Raw genomic sequence first — 19,735 nt, 5'->3', positions numbered from 1 at the left:
AAAACAGCATTGAACTGATTGGCTACATGTTGCGATCCCCTCTCTGTGACATCATACAGATCCCAGAGTACCGTATTATTAGAACCTGATCGTGTTTGATATGAACCTGAAGCATGAAGCAGGATCAGTCCACGCTTCCTTCTCAGATTGATGATATATCCTGTCTGCTTACGTCATCGTCTGGAATCTGAACAGAGCCATGAATAAATAGATAACAGCTGATGTAATAACTGATGGAAGTGCTGCTGTTTGCTCTCCAGCTTTGGCCTCTGCAGTCTGCACGTATGACTTTTTATTTGCTGGGATTGGCTTTTATTTGCGCCCTCAGGCTGTGACGCTCCCCGACAGCACAGCTGGACGCCTGAAACACTAGATCTACTGCCCCCCTCCCCCCCCCGCCTCCCCCGTAATGATCTGAGTCTGGATGTCATCACTTCCTGTCCCCCTCCCTGATTCTCAGAGGCCCAGCCGGCTCCTTTTAGCCTGCATTAATTAAACCAGGTCTTCTGAGCCTCTCGTCACTCGGGGCTGACCGTCGCTCTTTGTTGTCTCCTCCCCCTCAGGTGCTGGAGGCCTGGAAGAACCTGCTGGAGGCGGCGGAGGGCAGGCGGGCGAAGCTGGTCGACACCGGAGACAAGTTCCGCTTCTTCAGCATGGTGCGCGACCTGATGCTGTGGATGGAAGACGTCATCCGCCTCATCGAGGCTCAGGAGAAGCCCAGGTAGGAGGCACGGAGGGGGCGGAGCTTCCTGTAATGACTGTATCCCTTTACAGGTTTATTATAAAACTCATCCTAAATGTTTCTGAATGTTTGGGATCAGAAACGTCGCTCATGTGACGCCGTGCTTGTTTTCAGGGACGTGTCGTCCGTGGAGCTGCTGATGAACAACCACCAGGGCATCAAGGCGGAGATCGACGCCCGCAACGACAGCTTCACCGCCTGCATCGAGCTGGGCAAAGCCCTGCTGGCCAGGAAGCACTACGCTTCAGAGGAGGTGGAGACTTCTCACATTTCTCACTCGGAGCGAGCACGCCAAAGCTGCCGCGAAATCCTTCATTACTCTGTTTGATGTCATCGCTTTACTGAAGTCATGAACTTTTGAATCTTTCCTCCTCGCAGATTAAAGAAAAGTTGCTTCAGTTGACGGACAAGAGGAAAGACATGATTGACAAGTGGGAGGACAGATGGGAGTGGCTTAGACTGGGTAAGCGCCTCCGTGCTGTTCAGTTTATAGTCCGAGGTGAGCTGGTGGATTTGGGTCTAAGGTGTGGATTTGCTTCCAGTGCTGGAGGTGCACCAGTTCTCGCGGGACGCAGGTGTGGCCGAGGCGTGGCTGCTGGGACAGGAGCCCTACCTGTCCAGCAGGGAGATGGGGCAGAGCGTGGACGAGGTGGAGAAACTCATCAAACGCCACGAGGCCTTCGAGAAGTCGGCCGCCACCTGGGAGGAACGCTTCGCTGCGCTGGAGAGGCTGACCACGGTGAGCGCGCGCCACGAGAAAGCGCCGTCACCGGATTAAATCTCAGCTCTGAAAAACGAGACGTTGACTTTGTCCTTCTGGTTCCAGATGGAGTTACTGGAAGTGAGAAGAAGGCAAGAGGAAGAAGAGAAGAAGAGACAACCGCCCACTGAGGCCCAGCCCGCCGACGCTGCAGCTCAAAGGTAGTTTGAAGTTTCCTTTGTGTCGGAAACTTCTGGATGCTGTAAGCAGCGTTTTGACTGTGTTTAAGACTCGGCCCTATTTCCTCAGGAACAGCTTGGTGTCATCGTCAGAGTCCTTTCTCCTGTCACTTTTCACAGACACATGTACAGTTGGCGTTTGTGTTATTGTGACAAATGTTTTAGATTATTGTTGTTACAGCTGTTAACGAATGTTTGCACCTAAACCGTGCAGCCTGCTCGCCGCGCTCACATGAAGGTTTTCAGTTTAATCGTCTAACTTCGCCAGCTGAGCGAGTTCGTCCAGACGAAGCCACTGAGGTGCGTCTAACTCTCTGCGTCGCTGTGCTTTTTGCAGGGCGGGCGAGCCGGCGTCTCAGAACGGGCTGCCGTCTGACCAGGAGTCTCCCAGGGTTAGTTACCGCTCACTCACCTACCAGAAATACAGCGGCACCCTGCAGAGCCGCAGGGGCGCCGCTGCACCCTGAGCTGCACCCACATCACACACACGTCCTCACATCAGTCTCCAGCATTTATCGTTTGCTGCTCCTTTCTGATTATTAATGTCTTATTTTAAAACGAGTTTAGCTTTCCAGGTGTAATCTTCTTCTCTGATATTTGTTTACTGACACGAGGAATCAAAGCTGATGGGCTGTTTTTAAGAAAGCCTGCAGATGCAGCCTTTGCACTTCAGCATCACCTTTGAGTTTGAGACCTTTTACTTTGGTGGGAACTTTTAATATGAACCAAACTTCCCTGACGTTCCAGTTTGTTCAGGCTGGACAAAGACAGGAGGAAAGCAGTGTTTCTGCTCTTTCACTTTCACACACAAGAACAAACCAGAGTTTTATCCACTCCTCATTTGTCTTCCCCTCCGTCTCCTCTTCCTCTCTCTCAGCTCGACACTCCTGTCATCCTCTCCCCTCAGTTCCTTATGTTCCTGCTGGTTTATGTCATCATTTATAAACTCACCCTGTGGAATATGAATGACTGAGGATACAAACAGAAAGACACTCAGAATTAGCCTTAAAGCCACAAACTGCCACTTAAAGCATTTGTTCCATTTTCATAGAAGAGATTTTTTTCTCAAACAAAACCAAAGACAACTTAAATCAGTTTATCAATCATTAAAACTGAGGCTGATTTATCCTGATGTTAAGAAGAAGCACGTCTTACTGTTCTTGTCTTACAATAAAACCTTTAAGTTTAGTTTGATCGATAACACTTTCAATCCAGTTCAGTTTTATTTGTACAGCACCAAATCACAACAGTCGCATCAAACCCAGAGAAAAACAATCACATGACCCGCTATGAGCGAGCACTCTGGTGACAGCGGGGAGGACAAACCCCCTTTGAACAGGAAGAAACCTTTGCGTTGTCAGTCTGTACTTTACGCTCGATTCCAAACAGATGAAATGAAATATGTAACAAATACCTTAAATAACTTAATAAAAATAGACACAGTTTGAAAAGATATCTTGATAAAGCAAAAAAGTCTTGAATTAAAAGTATAATAAAAATATTAATGATGTAAATTTATAACAAAGTAACTACAGTAATACAGGTTGTAGCCAGTATGAGGTGCCTTCAGCCTGTTGTTGCGATTTGCTCACTAAATATAGTAAATCATGACTCGTGTTAGTTTTTGTTTGTAAGAACACGTGACGTTATATTTAAAGTCTATCATTGATGCCAAAGTTTAAAAAAATCCAAAAACAAAGAAGTGCACCTACCGCTCCACCTGTGCCTACGTCCACAGACCATTCATAAAACACGTGTCCATCCTTTTCATGTAACTCTGTTAAACACTCTATTATCTCTTTAATATTGTACTTATAAAACCATTAAAAGCATATTTGTGCATTAATGTAAGTTACACCGAATTAAAGAGCTGATTTATCAGCTGACAAAGTGGAAACTAAAGGGAAAGATGATAGTAACACATGTATAACTGCACTGTTTAACAGTGAACTCCATCAGTGGACACCAGAGGCAGCCCCAGACTTACATTTTCACCTCCAGCTTTCCTTCATGTCGTACTTACAGCCTTTACGACTCATTTGTCAGAAACCCATTCCACATAAGGGACGTTAATACTGTGACATACACCCAGTGGCCACTTTAATAGGAACACTCTAAGGCCAATGCCATCGGACTTTTTGAACTTGCCTTAAAATCAATCTTGTGTTCCCGCTGAGGTCATAGTTGGCGTTGTGTAGCCGCTCCGCTGTATTCGGCCCCTGAGTGTACGTCCACTGCTGCTCGCTACATGCACTCATTGCACCTACAATCCATGTTAAAATCATTCCTCATGTAAAACTGATTCGCCACACGTCTCACAGTGTGAGTTTCTCCTCGTTGTATTTATTGCTGTTGTATCACTGAGACGCTGTTTCCTGTCTTGTTTTCATTGTTTTCTGTTGTCATTTCCTTTTTTCTGTTCACGGTTTGTTTTTGCATGTAGATGCAGTTCGTTCAGTCGTTCCCCGACTAACACACATTCCCCCAATAAACCCGTCAGAACCAACCAGTCCACGTGTTGTCCATGCATACTTTTCACTTTTCTCTCCATGTACAGTGTTGGTGTTTGTGTTGCATGCTGTCACCATCATTAGCATTTCAGTTGGATGTTCTGTTTCTGCATCTAATGTTTTTCACCAGTTTTCATCCGGGGGCTTTCCTTTAGTGAAATATTTTTAGTTATTTTACGAAGTCAAGAAAAAGATCAGATAAGCAAAAGTGTTTGGTCCACTGACAAATCCAGTATATTTCAGTTCACTCCAATAAATCAGCGTTCCTGCTGTAAAGAAGAGAAACAGTTTGTTCTACAGCGAGTCTGGTTTTACCTGTTTGGATTTAATCTGTACAACGTCTGCACAGGCTTACAGATCTAATCCTTCAAGTTACTGAAAATTATCTTCTATGTACAAGTTTATAATTCGCTAAGAAGGTTAGTTTCTAACGACTACTATCACGCCAAAGGTTCAGGCTCAAGTTTAAATTCAATGATAACAAAATCAGCGCAGTCTTTGGAGGATAGCATGGCTGTTGGCATCGGTTTAGCTCTTCAGTCATTAAGTAATTGTTCTAAGGAAAGACTGCTAAGCAGTAAAAAATGGTCTTTGCTGTCAGGTGCAAAAATGTTTAAAAATCAAACAAAAACCTGCTTCTGCGCCAGGCTTCAATCGTTCTTCAGGAATAGTTGGTTGGGTTGAAGTGGCCCAGTATTTGGTGGAGAAAACACTGAAACAGGAACACTTGGATCTGGTCTAGTCTTTAACAGGCTCAAGTAAAATTCTTAGGAAAAACTGCTGCACTACATATAGGTAATAGTAGTAAGTTGGGGCCCCTACATCTGATCCAGACTGTCCTTTGGTGAGAGTTCCTAGGATTGATCCAAGTCCTAACAAATCCCTTCAATAGCTGGTCGAATGTTTGAGAAGCAGAACACTGAAGCCGTGAGGAAACACTCAAGTAAAATCTCAGAGGATAACCCGAGCCCAGTAAAGTCTTCCAGCATCAGGTTCGCTCTCCGTGAGATCTAAATGAAAGCTCCCGGGATCGGTCCAGCTCTTCAGTTAAAGCTCCCAGGATCGGTCCAGGATCGGTCCGGCCTTCGAACTGCCCATTCGTCCATCCCTTGAAGAGCTCAGTAACGGGGTAATAAGCATCCGGTTGGAGTGGGTGTGGTGTGGAAAAAGTCAAATCTGTTTATGATACTAGGCCAATCGCCTTCTCCCCTCACCAACAATGACGCCCAGTAATGACTTCCAAGCAATTTTGTCCATAATTGTTTGAGATTTTTTTTTTTTGGTGTGTTTTTTTTGGTCTCACCTGTGCTGGCTTCTCCCTGTCCTCCTCTTTCTTCACGCTCGCCACCGTGTTGTGCGTTTCTGAGTGGTGTTGGGACTGTGCATGTGGTAAAGAGTGTAATCACAGCATGTTTGCAATCTTAATTAATACAAATGTTGTTCTAATCACTGCTGAAATTCAGCTCAGCTCACACCCAATAACACTGAGCTAAACAAACGCTGCTGTACGAGGCTGACGTAGCTGATGTCAGAGGCTCGGTGGGCCAATCAGAAGTCTGCATAGTTGTGTTGGTTTGAGCAGTTCAGAGGTAGGAAAGTGGGTTTATTAACCTGATACAGGTGACCTGTTCATGTTCAGCTTTGTAGTTTTATACTTGGACCATACTAGGGTAGCTTTGCATGATCAATACTTCAAATTACTTTGGGCCACTCTCCCATTAACCCACCTTTTTTCTGGTCCAAAGATTTCTGACCTTTGGACCAGCCAGTGGGTGGGGCTTTCACTCTCTGACATCATCCAGATCCAATTGTAGAAAAAATTAGATGAGATGGTGCTCAGAGCAGTCTGCAGGGTTTTGGTTCACAGGGATTACTGCTTCCTCATTAGTAGAGACGTTGGTCATGTTTAATATGAGCGCCCACCACTGGAACAGGAGATGTATGACAGGAAGTTCGAATGGATTCACTTGACCAGTCGGCTGGCCAAAGTGGTGACGACCCTGGAACCTCTGAGCCTCAGGTGTTGCCGCCAGTTTTCTTGGATTAACTTGTTTTTAATTAAGTTCTTGCCAACAGACATACTGCAGACCGCAGGCATGTGGTGTTCCTGCATCGGGGCAATTAATAACAACAATCACGTGGCCTGACATGAACTGAATGTCAGTTTAAAGGCAACAGAGAGCGAGATGATTGGATCCGTCCACTCAGAGTAGATGGACCCGATGGATTCCCTCAGCTGGTTTGGTTTAGTCCACTTTAATCTGCTTGCATTTTCCCAGGATTGGTCATCCTGGAATATTTGACATCAGTTGGGTTTTAGTTTTATGTGAGGCGAGGGCAGATAAGTGTAGATTCAGGAGAGGCCAACAGTCGAATCCTTCTGGTCTCGTGTTTTAGTTTGTCCAAACTGCTCTGCATGCTGCAGCTCTCATAACTCTGATTCACAGCTCTCCTTCTTATTTCACTCATAAACGAGTTTCTCCTCTGACTCTCTCTTCTGTGTCCAGGAGAACGTGGACGGGGCCGAGGTGGTGAACGGGGTGTCGGAGCCCAGCCCCGCTGGGTCTCCGGGGGCGTCTCGCAAGGGCAAGCCCAGCCAAGCTGCGACCCTGCCGGCCAAAACCCAACCTGACGCCCCCAAACCCCTGCTGGAGACCTTCCTGCACCGCAAACACGAGTGGGAGGGGCACAACAAGAAGGCTTCGAACAGGTGGGGATCACCTGCAGACACACCTGGAAAGAAATAATAACCCAAATAATAATAAGTTGCGCTTGTGAGCTGCTGTTATTGTAAGAAAATAAAGCTCAGCGATGAGGTCGACGTCTGCTCGTGTCCCTGCAGGTCGTGGCACAATGTGTACTGTGTGATCAACCTCCAGGAGATGGGTTTCTACAAGGATCAGAAGAGCGCCAGTCAGGGCATTCCCTACCACAGCGAGATCCCCATCAGCCTGAAGGACGCCGTCTGCGAGGTGGCGCTGGACTACAAGAAGAAGAAGCACGTCTTCAAGCTGAAGTGAGTTTCAGACCTGATAAACAAGTCTTTCTTTATACTGGAGCAGTCAGAAACACATCACAGACAGCTTTAAGCAAAACGCTGCAGTTCTTTCATTTAAAGAAAGAACCTGACGGACGCCAGCGTGCGCAGTTTGAACTTCCTGCTAATGTGTGTGTTCACCTCCGCAGGCTCACTGACGGCAATGAGTATCTCTTCCAAGCCAAAGATGATGTAAGTATTAAAACACAGTATTTCAGCCTCAGTGTTTGGTGCGTCGTTCAGTTTTAGTCAACATCGCTGTTATTGTTAGTCTTATATCTGCTTTACATTAGAAATATGTCGATCATTTATTTGTTTGGATTGGAAATACAATCCAACTTTATTTATGGAGCACTTTAAAAACAACATGACCAAAGTGCTTTCCAGTAGAAAACAGAGATCAAAGTTAAAAACTGTACATTAACCAGACAAACAAACTTAAATAACAATGAAATACATCAATGAAAAAAAGATATCAGTAAATGTTAAAACTGGTGCTGTCAGCGTTAATCTCGTTAAAATAGTGTTAATGCGGATCGCCCGAGAGTGGGACTGCACGCCGTCAATGCGTTAGCACGGTTAGCTCGCTTAGCTTGTTAATGCGTTAGCGCCGGAGATTTGCCGCGTTAATGTGGTTATGGCGTTAATGCCATTTTAACGAGATTAACACTGACAGTAGGGCTGGGCGATATGGCCTAAAATCCATATCGCGATATAATTTGAAGCATGTGCGGTAACGATATATATCACGATATATTCTTTTCTTCTGTATAACGTATTTCCCACACTATAAGGCACACTTAAAATCCTTTAATGTTCCTTATGTATGAATTCTGGTTGTGCTTACTGACCTCGAACAGATTTTGGCTGCAGAAATCTGTTAAAAATGTTTTAGTACAACTTTGGTAAGCCGCACCGCTTGATGGATTGTCAGAGCATTACGGCTGCCGTAGGGAGGAGCTTCGCGGAGTAATCTGGGTCCAAAACTCCGTCCACTTCAGGTCCCAAAGTCAAACGAACACTGAGAGTTAAAAACGGTCTAAATTCTTTCATCTTTAATTAAATCATCAGCGTTGCTGCTTTACCAGGTGTAACAATTAAGTTTAACATCCATGAAAACAGAAGTTATTACATTTACCGGAGTTAGAAGTTAGCAGGAAGTTAGCTCGCTAGTTTCCACCTAAACATTTCATAGCATGTTCTGACTGAGAGATTTTTGAAACTAATTCAAACGTACAGCTCTGCTGTCACTTCCAACATAAATGAAGACAGAAAACTAAACAGCAGTGATGTTTGCAGGGTTACTGAAGTTGGACTACCTGGTATATAATGTTGTGCTACGTGATTGCTAGCGACACAGCTATGTTAGCATAACATTAGCACAGTGAAGCTGGAGGATGAAGCCAACTTTTCTTCCACTCGATAAAAGTTAACGTGACGGATTCTGGTGGTTTGGGACAAATGCAATCGCATAGCAGGATGCTGTACACGGGCCAAACGTCAGTCAGGAGAACAACTGAGATTATTCATCCACAATACGAGGTTAGTCATTAATATACTGCAACAACATGGGAACAGAGCAGCTGCGAGAGAATTCAACATTAATGAATCAATGTTACGGAAGTGGAGGAAGCGCAGTTTTTGGCTTTCCCCATATTTCAAAAGTGCTTCATCTCTTTGCTATGACTGTCGCCCGCCATAATTTGCAGATGATAATGGTTGTAGCCGCTGCGATGCTTTTGACCAAAACAGGCGCAGCTTGATGACATCATCAACATGCGCTATCGCAATAGAGCGTTATAGTCAAAATCTCTATCGTTGGCCAAATTTATATCGTTTCTATGGTATATCGTTTATATCGCCCACCCCTAGCTGACAGCACTAATTAAAACCAAATGAAAGGGTTGCAAATGATCTAAACAAGTGTACGTATCCCGAAATGCGTTACATACGAGCGCTCACCCGGGTCATGGTGGTCGGACGTGCTCGAGTCGAAGGCCCAGGTCATGTGACCGTAGAGGGCGAATGGTGTTACAGTGATTATGATGTAATGTTTCTTCCTTCGTCTGCTTTTGTTTAGGCCCAAATATTTCTGATCTCATTATCCTCACTTTTTTAAAACCACCTGTATCCCTGCAGCAGGTGAGCAGGTGTAGCCGGAGGTGACTCGACGTTATTAGCGAGTTGTTGTTTTTCTATCAGAGACATCATCAGCACTTCCTGCTGCTCTAACTGCTTCCTTCCTCTTTGTCTCCTTCTGCTCGTGCTCCAGGAGGAGATGAACACGTGGATCTCGACCATCACCGCCGCCGTGTCGGGCGAGAAGCCCGAGGTCACGCCCAGCAGCCACAGCACGCCCGCTCCCGCCGCACGCGCTCAGACGCTGCCGGCCACGGTCGCAGCCACGGCGACCGCCGAGTCCAGCCCGGGCAAACGAGAGAAAGACAAGGAGAAACGCTTCAGTCTGTTCAGCAAGAAGAAATAGACGCTGTTCTTCAGCCTCCCCTCCTCCTCCTCCTCCTTCCCGTGGTGCTGTTTGGGGTCGCTCCTCGTTATCGAACGAACTTTGGTCAAATATTGTTGAAGATGTCCGACTTTTCTGCTCATAGCAACTGTCATAACCCAGAGCGCTCCAAATCTAATTACACTCGTGTAACCCAAAGCGTCGCCTCACATCATGTACTTAGAGAATAAGAGTTTTAACATTTGCAGCAGTTGCTATGTCAGGTCGCATCCCAAACAGCCTCTCCTTCTCTTCTTTCTTCCTCCTCCTCCTCGTCCTCTCCAGCATGCAAGCTCCGAGCCAAAACTCTCCACTCTGTGCCTATCAACCGTCCGGTCCGGCTCAGAGCTCCAGTACAGCTACAAACACCCCCCACCTGCTTCTCTGCTCAGATCAGGAGCAGGAAATACCCGAAATCTGACTGAAGTGGTTTAAAGGCGGGGCGTGGGCGTGTGGGCGGGGTCTGCGACGCTTCAGGCAGCTGCTGTCGTTTAAACAACAAGGAGAACGCGACGTTAGAGGAGTTCCCACTTTCTTTACTCTTATCGCTGTTTTCTGTATCTCCCGTTCTCCCCGGCTTTCCCGTGTTTGCGGTTCGTCTCGGCGGGTTTTCCTTCTCGTTTTTTGTTTAGTTTTTTGGGGAAGTACTTCCTGTTAGAGTCCATCCTCAGCTTCCTATTTTTTTGCGAGGCCTTGTCTTTGCAAGATGACGTGTATCCCTCTGTAGCGGGGAAAACCGAGGCCACGGCGGGGTGATTCTTTGAGCCGTCGAAGCGCAGAGACGAGTCGCTCGGAGCTTTTCTGACGGTTCGGTTTGCGCAATAAAACCGCGAAAAGCAAACGGTCGTCGCGTCTGATTCCTGCAGCGACTCAGAGCGTTACCCTGCAGTGCTTTTGACTGTATGTATAACTTGTGTATAACAAACTGTTAAAAATAAACCTGTGTTTAATTTCACCTATTATTATTATTATTAATGCTATTAAGACCTACCGACCGTAATAAGCTTTGTTTGAGGATAACTTTCTTAACGGCGCGAACACTTAACCAACCCGAATGAAGGAGCCATCGAGTCTCGATGGGAGAATAACTGCGAATGTTCGTTAACTCGGATCTTTTAGGCGTTCAATGAGGTTTCTTTTCTACTTTTGCATTTCTGGAACGTCTCCTTCGGCCCTTTGTTGGCGTTTTTCCTCCTGTTTTTCTGTCTCGCAGTTAAGCTAAGTCTAAGGTTTATTTAGAGCGGCGAGTATGAAGGCGTAGATGTACAAATAAAACACAAAGGTTACTTTAAGCATCGCTGTTGTTAGTGGATGAGCTGGTTTTAAAAAGCATTTACTGGAAGTGAGTAATGTTGGTGGCTTGCTTGTTGGCTTCAGCACTCGGTTCTTTTTTTCTTTAAGATTTCAGACTTTTATTGCCAATGACGAGTCAAGCTACAGCTACGGAAGTCCTTTCATGACAAAAGTCACACTTTTTTCTTTCCATTTTTTTATGGCTTCTAGTTAATGAGATCAGAGCTTCACGTTTGTTGAAGCTGAACAGGCTTCGCTCGCTGCAAGGATGTAGTTGTAAGCTAATGACGTACGTGATTCTTGAGCCGTCTCACGAAAAACAGTTTGTTTAGATTTAATAAAAGTTTTATTGGAGATTTTACACTAATCTGACATAAGTGCAGAAGATCTCCACTCGATGACTCATTAAATAAACTTTGAGAAAATAAACACTAGGTTAAGTCTTGGGCTGCTACTGGTCCCTCCTTTGATTACTGATTAATCTCTCGGGCTTTAAAACTTCAATAAACAACATGACAGAGATCATTTTCTTATTTGAAATATTTGCTTTACTCTCAGGTGCCATTTTTGCTCGATGAACTTTTGGAAATTAGTTTTTGAGATAAAGTCTCTTCTGTCCAGTTGCTGCACCACAAACTTTTGCCCCGCTTGGATGGAAATCACGTACACGGTAAATGACCTGCAAGCCCAACTTTAACACCGACGTCGTTCCTAATCTGGTGTTATCGATTAAAATAGCTGCTAGAAAAGGCGAGTTCAGATTTAAAGGTGATTTTTCAGCTTACATATATATGTACATTTATTGTTACCAATGTTGTCATTAATGGACTTCCGTAGGTGAACAAAAGTGAACAAAAACACCGAAACGAGCCCGAAACTATAAAAAACGTGGGTGTGTATGTTTTTCCACAGCTGGTGGTGGGGTTAGAAGGGGCGGGGCTTGAAACATCTTCACTCTGATTGGCCCTGAAATACTTCCTGTTCTCTTTCTGTTCTTTTGTTTTTTTGTGCTTAATTTTCTGGCGATTTGATAAATATGTTGTGCATTCCTGTCACTGTAACCATAGTAAGATGAGATATTTCCTCATACTGCACAATCAATAATGCCACGATGGGAGGGTGGGCGGGGCCGGGGTTCGTAGGTGACGTAGTTGGAATGACGTGGACCGGGGGTCACTGCTAGTTGGATCTGCACCCGTAGACTTTTCCCCATCTCTGTTACATATGTGCAAAAAAGCCATTAAAATGCTTTTAAAAAGAAACCGTGAGACCGATTTTTATTTTTTCAGCGAATGTGTGTGTGCGTGTGTCACTTTTGCACAGTTCTGTAAATACAGACAAAGTACAGCTGTGAGTGATTAGTATCTATAAACTGATTTTATTTATGTGGCTCCTGTTCTCGACAGTACGGAGAAGCTTTAAGGCCACATTAAGAGAGGAAGTCCACATGTGCAGGTTACTGTTGTTATTTTAAGATAAACGTCCACACTTGCTGTGGCCTCTGAGTTAGTGAGGTCGTACAGTTTTAGTAATAAAGGAGGACATGATTTCTGTTTAATGCATAAACACGGGCTGTTCATGTGAAACGTGTTATGCTGCTCAGACAGAAAACGATGATGCATGTTTACATGTATGATGCATCCAGCTGATCAGTTTGTTTCATCAACTATCTAAACGTCTTGTCGAGGGCACAGCAGCAGTTTGTCTTGAAACAACTTTTTCTCAAAATGATCAACAATATTATTTTCCTTAATGTGGCCCTAATAATCTGTCGTACAACAGTTATCTCGACCTAGAAATAAAACTAACTGTGGGCAGCACGTGGTGGTGGTGGGAGGTCCTTTAGCAGTTTTTATCAGCTTTGACATTGATATGACACAAATCCAAATCACTGTTATTTTAAGTTTATTTTGTCTTTAATAAACTTCCATAGAGGGTATAAAAATTGCACAAAGCACCTGGACAGGTGTGCAATCCCTCACCTGCAGCCAGCTTACACTCAGGAGTCAACTTCATGCTCGTGTTTGGATGGTGGGAGGAACCCGGGGAGAACCCACGCAGGTACAAGGAGAACGTGCAGATTCAAACCCAGGACCTTCCTACTGTGAGGCAGCACTGTGTGCTAACCACTGCACCACCGCGACACGTTAATGATGGTGAGCTGGAGGTTTTCTGTGTGAGGTGCTGTGTTTAGGATTTGTTTACAGTGACGAACTTTAGAAGTCGAGCTGAACAGCAGCACCGCTGTACGGGCCAACGTCAGCATCACATCAACACGCTTTCAGCACATCGCTCGGTTCCTGCACAAGTGTTCAAAGGCAGTTTTTAAAATGAAATTAGGTTAGAATCAAAGAACATGACAATGCTCGTAAGTTTAACTTCTACCGTTATTACATTTATTATTGTATTATTTATTCCTACAGTTATAGACACAGATGGCATCAGGCTCCGGGTTAGAACGGAAAAGAGGAAAACTTGGAGTCAAAAAAAGTCTGAAGAATGGGAATGAAAAGGAGGGAAGATGTGGGGGCAAATAAAACGTGTGTAGAGACGGAGTCGTTCAAACTGCTTGAAAATGTGTCTGAGACGAACGGCAGGACTAAAATAATCAGACGTCATCAATATCACAGAAAAGAGACACAATAGCTGTTATTGGGGGTTATCGTCAATAATCATGTGAAAGTTGGTTTTTAGTTTTTATTTTAAGAAATCTCTATTTTAACCACAAGATGGCGCCAGTTGAACAGCAGGGCTGCAGTTTGTGGACCAAGTGAGAAAGCAGCTCCACATGAGCATAAAAAACACATGAAGGGCCAAAATACATTCAGCCTCACAGATTCAGAGCCGCTTCACAACAATCACAGGAGCACCTGTGAGGAGCTCCTGGCATTAGTGGAGAGGAAGAACTCCCTTTTGACAGGAAGCATTTATTTTTCCAAATGGATCATCACAGCTTAGCCATGGTCCACCTGATTGATCTTTTATTATTTATTTTATTTATTTTTAACTTTTAAGTCATTACAAACAGAACAGACATGACTGTGGGGTAAGAAAGAGAAATACACAGACAAGAAAAGGAGAGGGAAAGAAAACCAGATGAGGGACAGTAAACTATCAGCTGGATCACCTGCTGGAGAGAGGCCACAGCAACAACCTAGATAAGTACAGGTAACAGTAAGTAATAAATATTGAGTGTTACTGAGCAGCACGCCAGACCGACAACACACAATATGCTTCGAGGCAGCGGCTAAAGAAGATACAGTGTGTGTCTGTGAGCACCTGTGTGATCTAGAGGCTCCCCAGAGTGTGAGAGTCCATGGAGGACCACCGGAGGGACAGCCACGCCACCCACCCAGAAAGAGCTGAGGAGAGTCCAAACTGGCGGGGTGTCACCCAGCAGCCACCGTGCAGAAGCTACAGGGGGCTACTGAGCTCTAGTTAGCAGGTAGCAGTCTGTGGTTGCAGACTAGTTACCAGCCTTACCTGAGCACTGCAGCCTGTCATCCTAATATGGTCTCAAAAAGAAGTGTGATGTCCATCTTTCATATACAGTCTGTGGTTTAAATGTTTACCGTTTTAGCAGATTAACGATTTCTGCTCATGCTCGTGTTTCTCCTGTTGTTTGGGACACATGTCACTTTTCTGTCCGACCTCAGCACCGCGGACAGCGCCTCCCTCCCTGCTGCTGTTGGGATTTGTAGTTTTCTAAATTCTTTTCCTGTGATGTGTGTATCCCAGAGAACACAAAGCCCCAGAGTGCTTTACGGCCGTGCGTCCTCTCCAGTGGAGCAGGGGTGTTTCTCTCCCGAGTCCGAGCTGCGCCAAGCGCACCACACATCACCACAGGAAGAGCCACACCTTCAAAATAAAACCCAAGATTTGAGATTTACCAATAAAACTTCGAGTGAGTCAGAAAGAACCAGAGGCTTCCATGAAACTGGTTATTAGACCAGTGTTTCCCATGATCAGTTCCACCTGGTTCCACCTGATTAGTACTAAACGACCACCGTAACAGGCAGAACAATTACATTCTCTTCCACTAGAGGGTGGTACCACTACCTGCTCTAATTAAATGAGTTGCCAACTGCCAGTAAAACAGAAAAAGACAAAGAAGAAATTGAATAATAGTCATGCTGTGAGACGATGCAGCTACAATAGATAAATATCTATTGTATGAGTAGTGGTCAGAAGAGAGCAAAAAGGTATACTGGGAACAAACCAAGCCAAGTCTGCTATAACTGGTGTACAGGGAAAAATGATCAATATGCTTTTTGTGACATTTTTGTTTGGTGGTGTGCCGTGTGATTTTTCTGAAATATGTGCCGTGGCTCCAAAAGGCTGGGAAACACCGTATTAGACCATTGATTAGTGTTACCATATTAGAATATTTATCATAAAAACGGTAACAAACACTGAAGGACAGGCTGGTTTTCTGAGCTTGCTTCAGACATGTGAGCAAAGAAAACCACATCATCTGCAAAATGCAGGAAAGAGATCCTGAAAGCAGCAAACCGGCGCCCTGACTGCACCCAGAAAGTCATAATTTGTGCCAAAGGGCAAGAGCGTCAATAAAAACTACCAGCTTTGGGTTAATAGAACATTACCTATTATTATTATGTTGATACTGTTTTTGTAATTTTTGAGTATTTGAAGAAAACTTATCATAATTATGTTTCATGTTTGTTCTACTGCACTTTATTTTTGTCCTAGAACACGACCCCTGTTATGTTGGGTTTTTTGTAACCTTATACAGATGTAATCTGTCATCCAGCTTTCTTCGAACAGAAGAGTTTAACATGCTTTTATTTTGAAAAACGTTTTAATATGTTTTAATGTTTTGTGTCTTGTTCCATTTAATCTGAACAAGCCCCTAAAAACAGTCAGTGCTCACTGTCGGCCTCTCTGTTTTTATTACCACTGTTCATTTTAAAGCTCAGTTTTTAAAACCGTATGATGTAACTACAGCCCAGCAGCAGTATATTAATGACTAACCTTATATTGTGGATGGATTATCTCAGGTGTGAGGTAATCCATCTATTCCCTAACCATCGGGAACCCTCACGTTAACTTATACGGAATGGAAAGAAAATTAGCATTTATCCTCCGGCTTCACTGTTTATGTTATGCTAACCATAGCTGTGTAGCTAGCCACCATGTAGCACGTCATTATATAGCAGCTAGCCCAAGTTCAGTAGCCCTACAAACGTCACTGCTGTTTAGTTTTCTGTCTCCATTTATGTTGGAAGTGATAGCAGGTCGTATATTTATATGGTATATTATGTTTAGGCGGAAAATAGCGAGCTAACTAGCGAGCTAACTCCCTGCTAACGTTGTTCTCCGTTAAATTTCATAAATCCTGTTTTCATGGATGCCTGGATGTTAAACTTAATTGTTACACCTGGCAGAGCAGCCACACATGATGTCAGACTTAAAGACCGGATAAACTTAACTTAAAATTTAAATTACTTTATTGTCATTGTAGTTATTCAACAAAATTTTTTGGTAGCTTACAGAGGCCAGCAGCAATAAAACAAGAAGCAGCATAGTAACATAATAACCAAGTAAAGGTAGTAAAAGTATAAAATATAAAGTAAGAAGAAGGCACTTAGCACAGTAAATAAAAATACAACAGTATTTACAGTGTGGTAGTTTAGTGCAAACATTAATGCTCAGTAAATGACTTTGTACATTAGCAGCAGACATGACGTGGGGTAAAGGAGAGAGGGAGAGTTAGCTATGGTGTGTTGGGGACGGGTGACACAGGCTGCAGCTTTGGGGAAAAAGCTGCTCTTTAGTCTGTTTGTGCTGGTTGTGATTGGCCTGTATCTCTTCCCTGATGGGAGGGGTACAAAAAGTCTGTGACCTGGACGGGTTGGATCCTTGATCATGCAGCTAGCTGGCTTCTGTAAACAGCTAGCATAGACCGTGTCGAGATTCGGGAGTTTGGTTCCAATGATCCCCTGGGCAGCTTGACGGTCCGGGTCAGAGCTTGATGGTTTTCTGCAGTGCAGCTGAAGCACCACACTGTGATGCAGTGACAGAGGATGCTCTCTGCTGTGCTTTCTTCACTAAGTGGGATGTGTTAATAGTCCATGTGAGATCTTTTGTTATGTGTAGGCCCAGGAATTTAATGTCAATCACCCTCAACTTCCTCACCATTTATGTGGAGGGGTGGTCGTGTTGTTTTCTTGGCTCTTCTGTCTCTACATCGATCTCCTTTGTTTCGGCAGTGTTCAGAACCAGCTCGTTGTTTCCACACCATCTGATTAGATGTTGGACGTCCTCTCTGCAGTGAGACTTGCTGTCTGACATCCTTCCCACTATTGTAGTGTCATCAGCAAACTTCACGACGGTGTTAGAAGAGGAGTGGATGGGTTTGCAGTTGTGTGTGAATAGAGTGAAGAGAGCTGGAGTGAGAACGCAGCCCTGCGGTGCTCCTGTGTTCATGGTGATAGCAGATGATGTAAGGTTGCCCACCCTGACCTTCTGTGGCCTGTTTGTAAGGAAATCCAAAATCCACGAGCAGATCCATGATAAAGAGGCTGATAAAATATCAGAAAATAAAATCATTTCCAACAACATCAAAGTGTCATACACATAAATACGATAACATCATGTAAGTAACTGAGTACTTTTACTGTGCCTGCTTTTAACTTGAGGTGTTTTGATGCTGAAAACTTTGGACAATACAGGTCCAAACTCCGCTTCAAGTCCCAAAGTCAAACGAACACCTGTCTAAATTCTTTCATCTTTAATAAAATGATCAGTGTGAAACCCTCTGACGTCATGCTGTTGAGTCTGAGTAAAAGTACTCCGTCACTTCCTGATTCCGCGGAACCGACAGCTGAGCTGCGGACCTTTTAATGGTGCTTTTATTTTAGAAGGCTCAGCATCGGAAGTTGGGCGCAGTGCTGTGTCGCGTGTCCGCTGATGCGCGTGCTCGTCACGTCGGGAAAAGGAGCGAGCAAACGTCACAGACTCCTGGCTCAGGAGGCTCCCCGCTGCACGCGACAGTACGCTCCTCGAAGCAGAAGCTCCGGCTGTGCCTCCGCCTGCTCCGCCCGTGAGTCTGCCTGCGGGTGGAGGATGCTCTGCTCCTCCTCCCGCTGTGGGGAGTCAGGACTTTCCTCTCCGTCATCCGGCCGGGATGCTGCGCTGTGAGCCCGGGGCTGCTCCCCGCCTCTGCCCGCTGGAGTTGGATCATCTGCCGGGATTAAACACTCGCTGTCATCCTCTCCTCCGCTGCGCGGTCGCTTCTTCTTCGTTGATTTTGCGGCTCTGGGTCGTTTGACTTCCTGACTGCTGGTTTTACTCGCGCGCAGATTTGTGAATGAGCCGCGATCCTCCCGGGGAGAAGGTGCTGTGAGCGCGCGGGGGGCAGGATGGAGGCGGCCGGTCGGGATGGAGGATTAGAGCACGGAGGGATTAAATCCTCCACCAGCCGCTGACTTTGGTTTTGTGGGTTTGGAGAAGTTTCCAGACTGTTCGCGTCCTCCGTGTTTTTGAGGAGTGGGTGGAAGGAGTGAGAGAGTGATAAACGTGGAAAAGTTTCTCGCGTGGTGATTCCAGCTGCATTGAAACGGCTCTGAGTGGGGAGGTTCGGCGGGAGCAGCTCCCGGGGAATCGCGGAGATGATGAAGGTCTCACGGTGCTGAAACCAGAGGACTCAGACTTTACGCGAGGATTACAGTCACGGCATCACATGAACGGAGGAATATGAACCATCACATTTACGGTAAATCTCGGAGCTGACGTCCAATCAGCTTCTGCGCGTGCATCGTGATGAAGAGTCGAAGGAAGTCCGAGTCCTGAAGCTGTGGGCGCGAACTTTTCTTCAGACGACAGCCGAACTCGGTGACCCCGCTCACAGTTCCGTTACCGGGTCTCTGGATCCAGAGGGAGGAGCTGCGGGAGCGGGCGGGCGGTACCGGAGCCCCTCAGATGAGCGAATATGTCGGACCGGAGCGCCCCGGGCTGCCGGCTCAGACTGGACTGGGTCTACGGGTACCGGGGGCACCAGTGCCGGAATAACCTGTACTACACGGCGGGGAAGGAGGTGGTGTACTTCGTGGCCGGGGTTGGAGTGGTTTACAACACCAGAGAGCACAGCCAGCGGTTCTACCTGGGACACAATGACGACATCATCAGGTGAGCCCCCTGCACAGGTCACGTGATGGGTTATCGATCGAGACTTCCAGGTCTCAGAATCAATATCTCTGAGTCACAGCATGAGCCTCCCTAACAGGCCGGATCGCTCTGCTATGTCACATTAAATGGTGCCGAATTAGCGGTTGGACGTTATTTTTCATTATAAATCCGAACATGTTCCAACGTCGCTCACTGACTCGCTGAGATCCTCACAAATCCTAAAAACCTTCAGATTCTCAGGCGAATTCTGAAACGTCTTTTTCCTCTTTACTTTCTCTAAGCATGTTTCTGACACCCTGAGAGCCAGTGATTCACACTGAATTTATAAATATGTGTTTCGTGTGTGTGTTCACAGTTTGTGTGATTTAAGAGTCATTTTGCCATAAAAAACAAGTTAAACCAAAGTGTCGCTGTCCCTGCTGTGTGAGCTTTTCATAAAGGGAAAAGCAGTAGAAGATCTGATGGTCCTCCTGGCTTCCTGTTCCTTCAGTCTGTTGCACATTATCTCATTAGTGGCCTTTTAAACATGAGCCTTGTGATTGTGAGAGTGATAATCCAAGATA

The 19,735-nt window shown here is 45.3% G+C and overlaps 2 protein-coding genes across 6 annotated transcripts in view; both read left to right on the top strand.

The window, feature by feature from the left end:
- The window catches only part of LOC120734885 (spectrin beta chain, non-erythrocytic 1), a 97,900-nt gene extending 85,614 nt beyond the window's left edge, over positions 1-12,286 (top strand). For both annotated transcript variants that reach the window (XM_040033988.1, XM_040033987.1), the window contains 10 exons: positions 564-721; positions 857-995; positions 1,121-1,205; positions 1,285-1,481; positions 1,569-1,663; positions 2,019-2,073; positions 6,699-6,901; positions 7,034-7,207; positions 7,378-7,420; positions 9,501-12,286. In XM_040033988.1, coding sequence (XP_039889922.1) covers positions 564-721; positions 857-995; positions 1,121-1,205; positions 1,285-1,481; positions 1,569-1,663; positions 2,019-2,073; positions 6,699-6,901; positions 7,034-7,207; positions 7,378-7,420; positions 9,501-9,713 — 1,362 coding nt within the window. In that variant the 3' untranslated portion in view covers positions 9,714-12,286. The remainder of the gene's footprint in view (positions 1-563; positions 722-856; positions 996-1,120; positions 1,206-1,284; positions 1,482-1,568; positions 1,664-2,018; positions 2,074-6,698; positions 6,902-7,033; positions 7,208-7,377; positions 7,421-9,500) is intronic.
- Positions 12,287-17,944: 5,658 nt separating this feature from the next.
- The window catches only part of LOC120734884 (echinoderm microtubule-associated protein-like 6), a 66,654-nt gene continuing 64,863 nt past the window's right edge, over positions 17,945-19,735 (top strand). For 3 of the 4 annotated variants that reach the window (XM_040033984.1, XM_040033985.1, XM_040033983.1), the window contains exon 1: positions 17,945-19,172. In XM_040033984.1, coding sequence (XP_039889918.1) covers positions 18,976-19,172 — 197 coding nt within the window. In that variant the 5' untranslated portion in view covers positions 17,945-18,975. The remainder of the gene's footprint in view (positions 19,173-19,735) is intronic. The other variant, XM_040033986.1, reaches the window with a different exon arrangement.

This window comes from Simochromis diagramma, unplaced genomic scaffold, assembly GCF_900408965.1.
Source record: "Simochromis diagramma unplaced genomic scaffold, fSimDia1.1 OVJJ01000176.1, whole genome shotgun sequence".
Classification (NCBI taxonomy): domain Eukaryota; kingdom Metazoa; phylum Chordata; class Actinopteri; order Cichliformes; family Cichlidae; genus Simochromis; species Simochromis diagramma.
Note: the sequence above shows the minus strand (reverse complement) of the source record. Positions and strands in the feature narration are given on the sequence as shown.